The sequence below is a fragment of the Ornithorhynchus anatinus genome, chromosome 17 (assembly GCF_004115215.2).
Source record: "Ornithorhynchus anatinus isolate Pmale09 chromosome 17, mOrnAna1.pri.v4, whole genome shotgun sequence".
NCBI lineage: Eukaryota > Metazoa > Chordata > Mammalia > Monotremata > Ornithorhynchidae > Ornithorhynchus > Ornithorhynchus anatinus.
In genome coordinates, this window is record NC_041744.1 from 17,077,547 (window position 1) to 17,094,269 (window position 16,723).

A 16,723-nucleotide genomic window follows, 5' to 3' on the forward strand; every position below is an offset into this window, starting at 1 on the left:
GCTTGGATCCACCCCAGAGCTTAGAACAGTGCCTGGCACATAGTAAGCGCTCAACAAATACCTCAGTCACTGTTAGCGTCGACTCGTCTGCGCAGGTTCTCCGTCTTCGAGTCGCAGAAGAAGGCTCACCCATCGCTCTTTTCAGGAGGCTTCATGAAGAAATAGGCTCTCGGCACAGCGCTCTCCAGACGGTAGGCTCCCAAAACACCATCCTGCATACGATGGGCACCCTTCATAGTGCTCTGTACACAGAAGACACACAGGACAGTGCTCTGCACCCCGACGGCCCCCAGTGGGCCACCAGTTAAATCTGTTAAAGACATGCGATCACCTGCCCCTAGGCCTCTGTCACAAGGGGACCACGTTGACCTTCGGTTTCCCAGACACCGAGCCCCCCCCATATCAGTGGCTCCCCGGAGCCTGACACTCCTCTCTCCCCCAACTGCCGGCTGCCCCGATGAGCGAGGGTAGTTGGGTGGGGACGGAGGCGGGAGCGGAAATGGGTTCAGGGATCGCGACAAAGATGGGTCAGGGACAGAGGTGGGGACAGGGGTGGGAGCGGAGGCAAGGGCAGGGACAGAAATCTGTGCGAGGATGTGGACGAAGGTCTCTTCTGGACAGGTTTGAGGAGCTCTGCATGAAGTAAGTGCTCAATAAATACGACCGTACGAATGAAGTGAATGAGGGGTCTCGAAAGAAGGCCGAAGGAGAATCTGCTTCTCCTTCTAGGTACTGGAATTACTGAGGAATCCAGGTCTGGGAATCCCCTGGCGTTGGCCACGCCGGCTGGGACGAGACGCCGCCGTCTGCCATCCGTGGGTCGGGACCCGAGGGTGGGCGGATCTCGGGACGGCAGAGACACAGGTGTTGGGAGATCGGTTTCTGGGACCCGTAAGACCGCGTGGTCCACCGGGATGTACGAAATGAAACTCATTTACATGCATAAAAGCCAAGACCTAGTTAGTAAAAATCAAACGGCAAACTGATGAAATGTCCTCGTGAAACGGGTGAGTGGTGTGGGCAGAGAACCACACCCCCCGGTACGGTGTATAAAGACTCAGAACGGGACAAGGTTTTCAAACTCTGGCCAAATTCTCCACGGGCCCCTGACACTCGGACACCATGTCTTACGGCAGCTGCTCCAGGAGCTTCTCCTCCCGCTCTCTTGGGGGCTCCCTGCGTTTCCCGGCCTCCTTTGGCGGCTCCTGCGCTCCCAGCAACCTCGTCTACCGCACCGACGCCTGCAGTCCCTACCCGGGGGGAGCCTGTGCCTTCGATCCCTGCCAGGAGACCTGCTGCGAGCCCCCCAACTGTCAGTCCAGCTGCTCCGCCTCCAGCCCCTGCCAGCCTCCAGCCCCGTGCTTCCGCCCCAGGGTCTCCTGCCTCCCGAGCCCCTGCCGGGCACCCTTCGGGGCCTCCCCGGGCTTCGGATCACCGAGCTTCGGATCCTCCGGCTTCGGCTCCGGCTCCTGTCGACCCCTGGGCTACGGATCGAGTAACCTCCGATCGCTGGGCTATGGATTCGGAGGGTGTCGATCCCTGGGCTACGGATCCAGCTTCTCCCGCCCGGCCTGCTTCGCCCCAGGGAGTCTGCAGTCTTCCTGTTACCCGGCCGCCTGTGGGTCCGGCTTCTACTGATCGGCTAGCCGAGTCCAGGACCCCGGGGCCCCGGCTCCCTCGCCGGACTTCCCGTCTGGGCCCCGGTTCCTGTAACCACCTCTGGGGACGGATCTGGTTTCCAGCTCGGAGAGCATCTCTCACCTCTGGCTTCAACTGCCACCGAACATCCCCAGCCGTCGGCACATCCCCGCCGGGGCGCTCTTCCCTCTGACCCCAACCGGGCCTGTCCCGACTCCTAACAGCCTTGTCTTTGCTTCGGAGTCCTTGTTTCTGGCTGCCGTATATTGTGTCTGTTTCCCGTTTTTATCAATAAACTCACTTTGGCTTCCAAACTGGTTCTTTGGCTTTTTTCATGCTATTTGTTAAGCAATGACTATGTGCCAGGCACTGTACTACCGGCTGGTATATATGCAAAATTAATCAGATTGGACATATTGTTGTCCCATGTGGAGCTCGCAATCTTAATCCCCATTTTACAGGTGAGGGAATTGAGGCACCGAAAAGTTAAGTGACTTGCCCCGAGTGGATCTGGAATTAGAACCCAGATCTTCTGACTTCTATGACTGTGCTCTATCCACTAGGCTGCTCGGGGTCCTTGGTGGGGAGATCTGGACAGTGAGGACGACAGTTTTCTGGTAGGGATGGTTGGACAGTGAGGATGGCAGTGTGCTTGGCAAGAAGGTATGGATGGCTAAAAATGAGAGTGCTAGGCAGGGAGGTCTGGATGGTGAAGGTTGTTGTGACTCTGGCCAGGATCACACCAACAAATTCCACCTATGAGAAAAAACCGATGGGGCCCAATATTCACAGAAACGTTCTCTGTGGGTTCCCCACGTCTGGTGGCTGGGAGGGTTTTGCCCGGTTGGTGAGTCGGGGCTCCCAGAGCCCCGGCCGGCCAGTCACGCAGCCCGTGAGTGGCACAGAGGGGTCGGCAGCCTGATCGTCTCTGGCGTGGAGCAGAGCCAGGATCCTCAGAGGGTCGGCTTCTTGGGTCGTCATCATCTGCCAGTGAAGACAAACCCTCTGTCGTCACCCCATCGCCCCCCGCCACCACAAGCTGCATCGAGTGTCCCATATTCTCGGAGTGGAGATCGAGCTCTAGAGCTTCCCGCACCTCCTTCCCCGGGTCAGTGGGGTAGTGCAGCAATAGTCACCAGGGTCAACCACGGGGGCCAGTGCTCCCTTTGAGGAACTGGCATCGCAGACTCCAGTTTGCCAAGAGCGGCGGCAGATCAGCGGCCCGAGGTAGACCTGGGCAAGGTGGGAAAGCCGGCACAGCCGCTCCACCTGACCTAACAGAAACGCCCAGTGGGATGGCGGACTGTGGGGAGGGTACCAGGTTGTGTCTGAAAAGGCAGGGCTGTTTGGCAGACCTGCCCATCTCGAGCAGAGCCCCTAACCCCTGCCCCCAGCCAGGGCCCCTGGAAGCAAGGGAGACATCTCCACCCCAAGCTGGGGTAGGGATCGGCGCTTCAAGTGACCGATCAGCGTCCCCACGTCCTCTGCTCGGGGGATAGAAATGTCCCCCTCCGGGAGGACGGACACACTCAGATGCTCACAACTTCCTGCTAACCAGATCCTCTGATCCCCCGACACCATGTCTTACGGCAACTGGTCCGGGATCTTCTCCCGTTCCTCGGTGGGCTCTTGGCATTTCCCGTTGCAGAGGCCGAGGCCCCCGGGCACGGTGGCGCCAGCTCTTCCTGGGGCTCTGGCCTCACCTGGGGTCTGCTCGGTGCTCGGGAGGCACGTTTCCTCCTCCAGCCATCAGAGGGAGGGGAAAGGGCCGGCTGACTCCGCTGTGGGTCTCGGGGAACTACCGTGGCCTCTCAGACCTCCAATTCAGGGGGTCTGAAAGAGGGAAAACTTGTCCGCGCTCTCATGCTGAGCAATCCCAAAGCCCAGAGGATGAAGGGAGTCTCGTTCGTGGGTGATTTCATAATAATAATTGTGATGTTTGTTAAGTGCAAACTACGTGCCAGCTACTGTACTAAGCCCTGGGGTGGATACAAGCAAAATGGGTTGGACACAGTCCCTGTCCCATGTGGGGCTCACCGTCTCAACTTCCATTTTACAGATGAGGGAATTAAAGAAGTGAAGTGAGTTGGCGATCCAGACACGTGGCGATCCAGGATTAGAACCCATCACCTTCTGACTCCCAGCCTCGTGCTCCATGCACTGTGGCAGGCGGCTTCTCTGATTTGTCCAGTGGGACTGGAATCCCCTGGGTGGCTACTGGATGGGAGCTCAGGGTAGGAGAGTCTTCAGAGACTGAGCCCCCTTCCTCCAGAGATAAATGAGCCCCGATCTCCGTTTCGAGGGGCGACTGTTCAGGAAAGAACCCTTGCAGAGAGCTGAAGAGGCAGGCTCACCTTACAATCCCGCTCTTCCAGGCAGGCAGAGGGAGAAGGGGAGTCCATCAACGTGGTTTTCATGTTGGGATTGGCCCCCTGCTGGCAGAGAGCTCTGGGTGTCACGATGACCGAGGAGAACGGTCTTCAATTTCAGGGACACGGAGTTTCGAGCGCCCAGTCCGGGAACGTTCTGTGATTCCGGGTACACGGCCTTCTGACTACCCAATCCAGGGATCCTCCGTGATTCCGGGAACACATTCTTCTGAGAAGTAGAAAGAGCATGGACCTGTGAGTCAGAGGACCTGGGTTCCAATCCCGACTCTGTCGCTTGTCTGTTGTGTGACCTCGGGCAAGTCGCTGCCCTTCTCTGCGCCTCAGTTTACTCATCCGTACAGTGGTGATTAAGACGGTGAGCCCCATGAGGGACAGGGACCGTGTCCAACCCGATTATCTTGTACCTACCCCAGCGCTAACTACAGTGCCCGGCATATAGTAAGTGATTAACAAATTCCACACTTATCGTTATCATTCCGACCCCCCGATCCGGGCAGAAAGTGTGGACTCGGTCCAGATGCCGTTGCTGGGAATCACAGCGTCACAGGTATCAGAGTGTCCCCGAGCCAACCGGGGAGGTCATGGTCAAGAATCTCATTTTCTCGAGCTTAGAGAAGCAGCGTGGCTCAGTGGAAAGAGCACGGGCTCGGGAGTCATGAGTTCGAATACCGGCTCTGCCCCTTGTCAGCTGTGTGACTGTGGGCGAGTCACTTAACTTCCCTGTGCCTCAGTTCCCTCATCTGTAAAATGGGGATTAACTGTGAGCCTCACGTGGGACGACCTGATGACCCTGTATCTACCCCAGCGCTTCGAACAGTGCTCGGCACATAGTAAGCGTTTAACGGATACCAATATTATTATTATTATCGTGGCATCAGGGCCACACCTGCCTTCAAGAGACTTATCTCCCAATGGAATTCAGGACCCCCAAAATGATTCCAAACAAACTCTCCGGTCCAGGACTGCTCCCACTGTCTAACGCCTCGTTTGAACTCCGGGCTTACAAAGTTGTAGTTCTTCAAGAGGGGATCCAGTATCACACCAAACACCCTCTGCTGGCCTCCTGAGGAAACGTGACCCAATCGTCTGGTTTCCCCGAGCAGGGTGAGGAATCAGTCGATGAACACAGTTGCTTATTGTACACACAGCACTGTACTAAGCCCTCGGGAGACTACAGAACAAGAGTCGATAGTCACGTTCCCTGCCCAGGAGGAGCTTTCAGTCTAGAGACAAAGGGAAATCTCACCAGCCGGCTCCCTCCTGGACCCCGCAAACCTGACCCGCCTCTCTAATCTTCACCGTCCCGTCCGTCCATCCGCGAGCGGGCAAGGAAAACGCCTCCAAATCATCTCCAAACCAACACGGGGACAGGACTGGGCACTCGGGCCTCCGAATGCCCCCTGACCCCACCCCCGGGCATGTTCACGTCACTGCCTCCTGGCTCCTCTACGGGTTGCGGAGATCCACTCTCCCAGCCCACAGACCACCAACTGATGACGGAGGACATGAGCTGGCCCTGCCTTGGGCCACACCCGATCCGAAGTAGCAGTCTCTTCAAAGGATCCCGGCCCCTTTCGGACCCCAGAACACGTTTCTTAATACCGTTTCCCGAGTTTCAGCTCACTGCAGGGACACCTTGCCCGAGATGGAAAAGTCTTCTAACTATGCCAACCAGTCTGAGCGGCGGCCGGGCTGACACGTGCATCACCAGCTCAGGCTGAGGCTGATCGATCGATCGAGACTATTTATTGAATGTTTCTTCTATACAAGGCACTATACTAAGCACTTGGAAGAGCACAACAGAAAAAATAGACATGATACCTGCTCTCGAGGAGCTTTCTGGCAATAATAACGTCACATTTATTAAGCACTTACTATTTGCCAGGCACTGTATTAAGCACTGAGTGGATCTAAGCATACTAAGTGCTTAACAAATACCATCACTGTTATCACAAGCAAATCGGGTTGGACACGGTCCCTGTCCCACACGGAGCTCACATTCCCAATCCCCATTTTACAGAGGTGGTAACTGAGGCACAGAAGCAAAGTGCTTGCCCGAGGTCATACAGCAAACAAGTGGCAAAGCCGGGATTACAAAGCAGGGCCTTCTGACTCCCTACTACTATCTACTAGGCCATACTACTTTTCCAGGGGAAGACAGGAGAGACAAACACAGACACTAAAATAAATCACAGCAGAGAAAGCAACCGAGTTAAAAATACATTCTTCAATACGAGGAGGAGAGAATAATAATGGTATTTTTAGGTGCTTACTATGTGCCATGCACTATTCTAAGCACTGGGGTAGATACAAGGTAACCAGGTTGTCCCATGTGGGTCTCACAACCTCAATCCCCATTTTATTAATGAGGGAACTGAGGCAAAGAGAGGTTTGCCCAAGATCACCCAGCAGACAAGTGGCAGAGTCGGCATTAGAACCCATGTCCTCTGACTCCCAAGCCCGTGCCCTTTGCAAGCTACGCTTGAGGATGAGGACACAAAGATGTAGATGACACAGAAGAGAGGGAAGCAGGGTGTGGAGAGATGAGAGATTAGTCAGGAAAGGCCTCTTAGAGGAGCTGTGATTTCAGAAGGCTGGTAAATATGAGGACAGCGGTGGTCTATCCGATGTGAAGGGGGAGGCAATTCCAGGCAGGAGGAAGGGGGTACACAGGGGTTCGACGGGGAGAGAGACGAGAGAGAGGCAAAGTGAATATAATAGCATTAGAGGAGACGATGTGAGGCGCTGACATGCGTGCACACATACACACTGCATACACACACACGCCCACACCCCACCCACGTTACCTAGCAACCGTGCGCGGACGGACATCGTGGGGCAGAGTGGCAAGGCCTCCCAGCGATGCCCCGGGCAGCTTTCCGTAGCGTCGGCCCGGGAGGTGGGTGATGCAGGCTAGGGAGTGCCCGCTGCAGGGAGGGTGATCGGGAACGCAGCTCGGAGGATGATGCCCCACGGTCCTGCTGCGCGGCCCGCGGCCCCGCAATCACAAGGAAGGAAGCGTATTTACGGCTGGGAGGGTGACCCATTGAATTGCAATTAGCAGCGGGGCAATGAGTTTCCTCGTGAAAGCCGGTGAGTGCGGTGACGGGGACGGTGACCGGGCAGGGCCCACACCCTCCGCTCAAGGGATATAAACGTCCCCGTCCTAGAGGGCCAGCACACACTCAGACGCACACCACCTCCTCCCTTCACCTTCACGGACCCCTGACCTCGGGCATCATGTCTTACCGCAGTTGTTCCAGAAACTTCTCTTCCTGCTCTGTCGGGCGCTCCCTGTGCTTCCAGACTTCCTTCGCCGGCTCCTGCTCCCCGGGCAACCTTGTCTACCACAGCAATACATGCAGCCCCTACTCGGGGAGAGCCCGGGCCTTCGGTGCCTGCCAGGATCCCAGCTGTCTGCCCGGGTGCTCCGTCTCCATCCCCCGCCAGACCCCGTGCTTCCGCCCCAGGGTCTCTTGCGTCCCAGGCCCCCGCCGGGTGACATGTGGGAGATCTCTGGGTCGCCTATCCCTGGGCTGTGGAACCAGTAGCTACCGATCCCTGGCCTACGGACCTGTCGTCTGCCGATCTCTGAGCTTTGGATCGGGCTCCTGCCCGTCCCTGGGCTACGGGTCCAGCGTCTGCCGATCCCTGGGCTTCGGATCCGGCTCCCGTCTGTCCCTGGGCTACGGTTCCGGTGGCTGCCGATCCCTTGCCTTCCGTTCCGGCTGCCGCCCGTCCCTGGGCTATGGATCCAACTTCTGCCGCCCAACTTGCTCTGTCGTGCAAACTCGCCAGTCCCTTTGTTTCCGGCCAAGCTGCGCATCTGGCTTCTACCGACCGACCTGCTGAGTGTCTGTGGTCTCCCGTCTCTCCCACGGTCTCCGGCTCCCGAAAGATTATCTCAAACCCTCGTCTACTCATCACCTTCAGAACCAGTCCCGCGTGCACATCTGCTGAGGCCACACAACTTAAGGGACTTTCGGGCTGCGTGTACCTGCGTACCACAGACCTTGACTGTATCCGAATTTCATGAGATGGCTCCGTTCACCAGGAGCGGGCCAACTGCCTCTTCTCTAAAGGGTGCTTGGGTCTCCTGTCCTATTCCTCTCCGGGAGATGTATTCAACCAAGGAGGGAACATTTCTCGATCGCAAATAAATGCTTTATCTTGGCATCCTCATTGCTTTTACCATCGTCTGTGTGCATTCTTGAGTTTGTTTAGAAATGTCCATGAATTCCAATCCAAGAGAAGCAGCGAGGCATAGTGGAAAGAGCATGGGCCTGGGAGTCAGGGGACTTGGGTTCTAATCCTGAATCTGCCACTCGTCTGCTGTGTGACCTTGTGTGTGTCTCTCCACTTCACTGTCCCTCAGTTCCCTCATCTACACAATAGGGATTCAATAGAGGTTCTCCCTCTTACTTAAATTATGAGCCCCATGTAGGACCTGATTATCTTGTGTCTACCCCCATGCTGATAAGCAGCAAGGCCTAAAGGCAAGAGCATGAGCTTGAGAGTCAGAGGTCGTGGGTTCTAATCCAGGCTCCGCCACTTGTCAACTGTGTGACCTTGGACAAGTCACTTAACTTCTCTGTGCTTCAGTTACCTCAAATGCAAAATAGGGGTTAAGACTGTGAGTCCCATGTGAGACAGGGACTGTGTCCAATCCCTGTGTCCAAAGATTACCTTATATCTACCCCAGTGCTTAGAACAATGCTTGGCACATAGTAAGCACTTAATAAATAGCATAATTATTATTATTACCCCAGCACTTGACACATAGTAAGCACTTAACAAATACTTATTCTTGTGATTATTATTATGATGATTATTATTAAAAAGCCCTGACCACAACTTCCTGCAGGTTTCACCTGGGTCAAGAAAACTAGCTTACCTGGCCGCCTTCATGTTCTAATCAAAGTGAACCCACTTTTCCTAGTTCTTCCTCTTTGTTCCTCCCTCTATCTGGGAGGAATCCATTTTTGTTTTTCATCCCCTCCTTACCGGGCCCGGACTAAGGGTAACGCTTCCGGCACTCAGGGTGGCTCACCTCTCAGAGACCCTGGTCCTCTTGCTACCTCCTAACATAAGAGCCAGAGTCTCCCCATGGATTATTGGGCACCTGCAACCTTTCAAACCGATTCCCTAGAACCTTCTTCTCCTCAGACCTTCTTGCCAGTCAACAGCCCTAGATGGGCTGGATTTCTTCACCCATTTTTCACTGTCTCTACGTCACCTCCTCATGGCAAAAGCAACATCCACCAGTCAAGGCAGCAATTCTTTCTGCTGCCTTAGGTTCTAAGCCCCAGAGGCCAAATCTGATTCTCTATAATGAAAGTCACGGCTGTTAAATCTTTCCCAGGCCAATCACTAGACCCATTCTGGGGTGGAACTCGACTCACAATCAATTCACTGATCTTAACATCCGCACTGGTCTATCATGTGGTGGTTCCACTAAAAAGTTTACCAACAAAAAAGGGCACTCTGTCTTCACAATGCGCCTCCTCTAGAGACATATGGGGGTTGTGGTGCCAACTCTGCCCCAAAAGAGGAGTGCTTTTGCCTGCCCCATTCAAACCTGTGGTAGATTCCCCCCCCCCCCATTCCACTTGGTTCAGTTTGTCCCATGGTCCCAACCCTCAAAGGGACTGTTATTGATGCGATTTCGCTGTCACCTCCAGCCAGACTTTTCCCATGCAGCATACCCAGAGGCAGAGACGATCCTCACCAAGAGTCACTAAACCTGAGGCCACTCTTTGAAAAAAATTTTTAAAAAAACCTTGTTCACTATGTATCAAGCACTGTTCCAAGTTGCACACAGTCCCTAGATACAAGTTTATCAGGTTGGACACAGTGCCTGTCCTACATGGGGCTCACAGTCTAAATTAAATGGAGGAGGACTTAAACACTATTTTGCAGATGAGGAAACTGAGATCCAGACAAGTGAAATGTCTTGCCCAAGGTCCCACAGCAGACAAGCAGCAGAGCCAACATCAGAACCTAGGCCCTCTGTCTCTCAGGTCTATGCTTGTTCCACCAGATCACGCTGCTCCTCTGCTTCACTTCCATTCCCCAAGCCCTTCCTGGGTTTGCCCCCTGGCCCTTGTTGGACACACTAAGGTGGACAACACAGTGGTGTGAACTTCCTGTCAGTTACCCAGCCCAAGAACAGGTGCTGATTTCTCACTCTCTGGGAAGGTTGAGGATGAAGTAGAGCACCCTAACCCCCCAATCTGAATCTTGAAGAAATGCCATTGAGAGAAACACTAATCCCCGCACCGCCACTTGTGTGACTTTGGGCAAGTCACTTCACTTCTCTGGGCTTCAGTTTCCTCATCTGTAAAATGGGGATTAAGACTATGAGCCCCATGTGAGACATGGACTATGCCCAACCTGATTATAGCTTGTATCTACCCCAGTGCTTATTACATTAGCAATGTCACAGCCATTGCTTTAACAAATATCATAATAATTTTAAAAAGCACCAGAAACTCATCCACTAAGAATCTGACCTTCAGTTCTGCCTTCACAACATCCCTAAAATCTGCCTTTTCCTCTCCAGACAAACTGCTGCTACACTGATCCAAACACTTATCCCATCCCGTCTTAACTAGTGCATCAGCCTAGCCGACTTCCCTCTCTCCTGTCTCTCCCCACTCCGATCCATACTTCACTCTGTTGCCCGGCTCATTGTTCTTCAAAACCGTTCTGTCCATGTCTCCCCCAGTCCTCAGGAATCATATTCATTGAGCACTTACTGTGTGTGCGGTATACTGAACTACCACAACCCGACCTGCCCACTTTGCTAGTCTAATGCTAGCCTTCTCACTGTTCTTCGATCACGTCTACCTCGCCGCCAACCCGTCGCCAATATCCTGCCACTGGCCTGGAACGCCCTCTTTCCTCAAAAATAATAATAATGTTGGTATTTGTTAAGCGCTTACTATGTGCAGAGCACTGTTCTAAGCGCTGGGGTAGATACAGGGTAATCAGGTTGTCCCACGTGAGCCTCACAGTCTTAATCTCCATTTTACAGATGAGGTAACTGAGGCACAGAGAAGTCAAGTGACTTGCCCACAGTCACACAGCTGACAAGTGGCAGATCCAGGATTCGAACCCCCAACAACTGGGGGACAGTTATTCTCCCCCACCTTCAAAGTCTTAAAGAAGGCACATCTCCTCCGTGAGGCCTTTCCTTACTAAGACTTCCTTTCCGCTCTCCCACTCTCTTCTGGAGCCTGACTTGCTTCCTTTATTCATCCCCCCTCGCAGCCCCATAGTACTTATGTACATATCTGTAATTTATTTATACTAATATCTTGCTCCCCCTCTAGACTGCAAACTTGTCGTGGACAGGCAAGGACTGCTTCCTGTTGTACTGTGATCTCCCAAGCGCTTAAACTCTCTGCAAATAGCGCTCAATAAATACCATTGAATGAAGTAGACTCTTTGGAGATTACAATGTAACAGAGTTGGAGAGCATATTCACTGCCCACCACGAGTTTATAATCTAGAGGAGGCTACAGAAATTAAGATAAATTAATTACACACATGTGCTGTGGGGCTGAGGAAGGGGTGAATTAAAGGAGAAAATCCAGGTGCAACGGAGAGGGAAAACTAGCATAGCGGCTCCTTTATCTGTTCAAACCTCTCCAGGGAGGGAAAAGTATTTTAGCGGCTCCTTTATCTGTTCAAACATCTCCGGGACTCGCCCTGCCTGATTACCTGATTCAGATTCACGGATGATGACTCACAGCCCAGGATCCTACACATCAACTCAGCCGCTAACGACTTGTCAACATTAACTCTAAAACCCCGCGGTCTGGGAACCCCTCTGAAGAACCTGCCACAATCTCCGGATACTCTAGACTAGCTGCTATCCCCCGGACCTCCTGTCCTGACTTCCTCAGATCACCTCAGTCGCCTCCCTCTAGTCACCCCATCCTCGTTCCTGACAGTCAGTAGTATTTACTGAGCGCTTACAGGGTGCAGTGCTTGGGAGATTACAAAAAACAGTAAAGAGACACACTCCCTGGCCACAACCAGTTTACAGTCCATTTGACATTCCAACAACGTCCTCCACTTGAGCCAGCCCCCCCCCATCTCCCTCCCATTTAACCCCTTGCACCTCCACGGCATGTAGAAACAATGCTCCGCTGAGGGAAAGCTTCTCTTCATTCTTGACCTGCATCGCTGAAACCAATCTCTCCACAAATAACACTACCTTCCCTCATCTTCTCCCACTTCCCAAGGTTCACTGGGTAAGGGGGAGAAGTCGACTATCTTGTCCCAAGGCCACCTTTGCATAAGCCCACGCCCTATCCCTCTCCTTCCCCTCAATCAGTGGTATTTATTGAGCTCCTACTGTGTGCAGTTACTAAGAGCTTGGTGGAATAAAATACAACCCGGTCCTTGGACAGGTTCCCTCCCCACCAGGAGCATTCGGTCTGGAAGGGGATGACAGACGTTAATATAAATAAATTATAGGTATGTGCATTAGCACCAAACGTTGGAGTGAATAAAGAATACAAAAGTCGATGTGGGAGGGGAAGTGGAAGAATAATAATAATAATAACTGTGGTATTTGTTAAGCTCATACTGTGTCCCAGCCAAGAGGAGGAGGGTCACACTTTTAAGGTTGAAAAGCAGGTAAATGGAGACCATTCATTCAATGATTTATTCATTTAATCATATTTATTAAGCACTTACTGTGTGCAGAGCACTGTGCTTGGGAAAGTAAAATTCAACAATAGTTACATTCCCAGCCCACAACGAGCTCACAGTCCACAAATCAATACAAATACACCAGTCCTAGCTTCCCTTCCAATTTGGTGCAGTGAGAGCGGAAAATGGGGAGCAACAATCTTGGTACTTAAGTACAAATTTACTAATCACCAATGGCTGAGAAGAACATGCCTGAGCCTGTTTCAGTCCGGATCAGGATAACCGGCCATTCACCAGCACCAGAGTAGCAGCTGATAGCCTCAAGGTAACCAGGATAGTTCTCATTTAGGGACAGTTGTCCATTTAATTAAAATTGACATCATGCGGGTCCAGCAAGCTCCCCATTTTTCACCTAGAAATCTTGACTCCTCGAGACTCCACCCAGAGGGAAAGCTCTTTCGCATGGTCTGTCTATCACTCACCTGGGGAGATTATGGGAGCACAGCCTATCACAGGGTAGGAACTGGTCAAGGAGGAGAGGGCCAGGAAAGTAAAGAAGAGGCTCCAAAGAGCAGAAGGCTCCCTGAAGTAACCGCCGGCAGAAACTCCGAATCAGGGAGAGGAGGTTATTCCTGGACTTCAAGATGTCATTGCCAGGGTATCAGCAAGGCCTAGTCGGAAAAGCGTGGGCTTGAGAGTCAGAAGGACCTGCATTCTAATCCTGATTCTACCACTTATCTCCTGTGAGCCTTCGGGCAAGTCACTTAACTTCTCTGTGCCTCAGATACCTCATCCCAAATCTGTGCCCAAACCAATTAGCTTGTAACTACCACAGCGCTTAGTATAGTGCATGGCACATAATAAGCACTTAACAAGTACCACAATAAACTAGTGTTGCAGTGAAATCCTTAAAGTAAAAACAGGCTTTTTCTATGAAACCAAAGACTGTGCCTAAGCAATCTGAATGCAGAATTTACTATTTCAGAAACTCATTATCTGAGGGGCCAGTGGACATTTATCATCAATCAGTCAATTAATCAATCATTCAGTGGCATCATCAAGAACCTACTGAAAGCCAGGAACTGTACTAAGGGTTTGGAAGGGCCCTATCCCTGTCCCTAGGAAGCTTACAATCTATTGGAGAAGAAACACCGAAATGATTTACGGATGGTAAACATTAGAGACCGAACAAATATGAAGCAGGAAACAGTATAAACACTTGAAGACTAAACGACTAGACAAGGAACAGAGCGTGATGATATGTAAATGACACCAAAGTTGTGCATATAGATATGTATATGAGAAATTAGCAATCAGAATGGTGAGGGTGGGGGTTGGTCTGATGAAACAGCTGTGGGAATTCCATTGGAAAAGGTTTCCTGAAAGAGCTGAGATTTTAGAGGGGCATTAAAAGATGAGGAGACCTGTGCCCTGGAGGATTTGGAGTCGGGAAGACGTCCAGGTAGGAAAACAGCAGGATCTGGGGGTTGGAGGCAGGATCATCGTGCAAGAGAGAAGGAAGAGGAGAGTGTGGGAAAAGTGGAGAGGGTGAGAGAGCGAGAGAGAGAGGGTGAGAGTGGGAAGAGCAAAGTGAGCGACCCATGCCGCCAACCCCTGAGGTGCAGGGGAGGACTGGCCAGCTCAGCCCCAGATGCTTCTCTCACCTAGTCACTAATAGCAAGCTGCGGGACCGCCGCAGCCGGCTCCCGGGGATATAGTGGACGCCCTGGCGGGAAGCCCGAGATGGCCCCGGGCCTGGCTTTAACAAGCCAAGGGATCTGGGACCCCGGGCTGCATGTCCCCCCCAACGAGTGACCAGAAATCCCAGACACCGGAATGGCCCTACATCCCTGGGCCAGTCCCTTCAGAACCGGGGCCACGGCCCACTCTCCCGAGATGGCTTCCTGTGCCCAGGAAGGGCTCTATAAATACCATTGATTGATCAAAACAAAGAGAGGTGAGTACCAGGTTTGGATGCCAAATCAATCATTTTGTTTATTGGAAAGCAATCACCATGGAGGCCTTCCTTCTGCCCAGCTGAACCCAGGAGCTCAGCTCCCAGAAAGAGGCTCAGTAGCAACCGGTCCTGCAAATCGGCTGGAAGCAAGTGGTCCGGGAGACCCTAGTAGAAAAGCAGCTTGGGCGGCAGAAGCTCGGGGAGCGGTAACCGCCGAACCCGAAGCCCAGGGACCCGCAGCCCAGGGAGCCGACCAACGGGCCCTGGCAGGGGCTCTGGAAGCAGGAGAGCCTGGGGCGGAAGCATGGGGTCTGGCAGGGGATGGAGCAGCTGGACTGAAAGCTGGAGGGCTCGCAGCAGGTCTCCTGGCAGGGATCGAAGGCATAGGCTCCCCCAGAGCAAGGGCCGCAGGAGTCGGTGCGGTAGACGAGGTTGCTCGGGGCGCAGGAGCCCCCGAAGGAGGTCGGGAAGCACGGGGAGCACCCGAGGGAACGGGAGGAGAAGTTCCTGGAACAGCTGCTGTAAGACATGGTGTCCAAAGTCAGGTTGCGGTGGAGTTGTAGCGAAGAGGCTGTGCGAATGTGTGTCGGCCCTCCTGGACGGGGACGTTTATATCCCCTGCACGGAGGGTGTGGCACAGTCTGTAAACACCCCTTCCATACTGGCACTCCCCAGTTTGTAGGAGTACATCTGTTTAATCAGCTATATAATTGCTGGTGGTAAGTGTCGACACCTGTGCATAAATTCAATTGCATTTGGGGTAAATGATAGAGCCGTGAATTGCTCAGAAATGAAAAAAAAAGGTTTTGGCCAGTTCAAAGGGATCGCTCGCATGCATCCAGATTCCCCTCGTTCCCGGAGGCCCGAACTGGTTCAGAATGAAGAGCCAGAGCAAATCTTGCACAGGCCTCCAGGCCCTTTGACTTCCGGAGGCGGTAATGCAAATGACAGCCGGGCCTCTGGCTCCCTGTCGGCCAGACCCCCACCACCGTTTTTGGCGGCCAGCTGGGCTTCACTCACTTAGTTCCACATCCTTTTTCATCAGTGCAGCAGCTATGCCAGGAAAGGAAAACTGGCTCCAGCTCCTCCTCCAAGCGATGGCTCTCAGTGTCAGGGAGATTGGGGTAGAGAAAAGGGTTTCGGGTTCGATCCTTCCAGCAGAGCAGAGCCTGCAGTCAGAACAACGCCTCACAAAGTCAACTGGTCAGGACTTTTGCGTGGCCTAGGGGATAGGGCTCGGGTGTGGAAGTGAGAAGGACCTGGGTTCTAATCCTGGCTCTGCCACTTGTCTGTTGTGTAACCTTAGGCAAGTCACTTTACTTCTCTGTGCTTCAATTACCTCATCTCTAAAATGGGGATTAAGACTGGGAACGCCGTGTGGGACAGAAACTGTGCTCAATCTGATTACCTCAAATCTGCCCCAACACTTAGAACAGTGCCTGGCACATAGTAAGCACTTCAATACCACAGAAAACAAAAAAATCCAAAATGCTTTGGACACCAAGAACAGACAAATTGGGCTCTGAGCCTGGGGTGCCTCGGGAGGCTTTCCCAGTCCTCACTCCCTGCCACTCCGAGCCAGACTCCCTCTGCTCGGCTCCAGGCTTGGACCACAGCTGCCGGTCCCCACAGCGGTCAGTGCGGTTGGACGGTGTCTACCCACCGACTCACTGCTGGGGCATCCTCGGTAGAAAATTCCGGCTTGGACATAAGTGCGTGGCAGCAAAACCAGCAGCAAAAGTGACCCTGACATGCAGACCAGGAAATGCTTTTAGACTATAAGCTCGTTGTGGGCAAGGAACGTGCCTACCAACTCTGTTACAGTGTATTCTCTCAAGCGCTTAGTACAGTGCTCTGCCCACAATCAATCAATCATACTTATTGAGTGCTTATTGTGTGCAGAGCACTATAGGAAGCACTTGGGAGAGCACGATAGAACAGAGTTAGCAATATACTTTCCCTGCTCAGAGTGAGCTTACAGTCTAGTCAGGGAGACAGACATTAATATTAATAAATCAATTATGGATATAATTTATCCATAAGTGCTCAATAACACAGTAAGCACAGTAAGCGC

At 52.8% G+C, this 16,723-nt stretch overlaps 3 protein-coding genes across 3 annotated transcripts; 2 read left to right on the plus strand and 1 right to left on the minus strand.

Moving 5' to 3' along the window:
• The first annotated feature begins 1,122 nt into the window (after window positions 1–1,122).
• Window positions 1,123–1,638, plus strand: LOC100092600 (keratin-associated protein 13-1-like). Its single transcript, XM_001521118.2, has one exon. It carries the CDS (start codon window positions 1,123–1,125, stop codon window positions 1,636–1,638), a length of 516 nt encoding a protein of 171 aa, XP_001521168.2.
• Window positions 1,639–6,905: 5,267 nt separating this feature from the next.
• LOC114817899 (keratin-associated protein 13-2-like) lies at window positions 6,906–8,160 on the plus strand. Its single transcript, XM_029082534.2, has one exon. It carries the CDS (start codon window positions 7,269–7,271, stop codon window positions 7,878–7,880), a length of 612 nt encoding a protein of 203 aa, XP_028938367.1. The 5' UTR covers window positions 6,906–7,268; the 3' UTR covers window positions 7,881–8,160.
• A 6,602-nt stretch (window positions 8,161–14,762) lies between these two features.
• On the minus strand, window positions 14,763–15,179 carry LOC103168452 (keratin-associated protein 13-1-like). The gene has a single exon (XM_007662922.2). The coding sequence runs from the start codon at window positions 15,177–15,179 to the stop codon at window positions 14,763–14,765; it is 417 nt and encodes a 138-aa protein (XP_007661112.1).
• Between the last annotated feature and the right edge of the window lie 1,544 nt (window positions 15,180–16,723).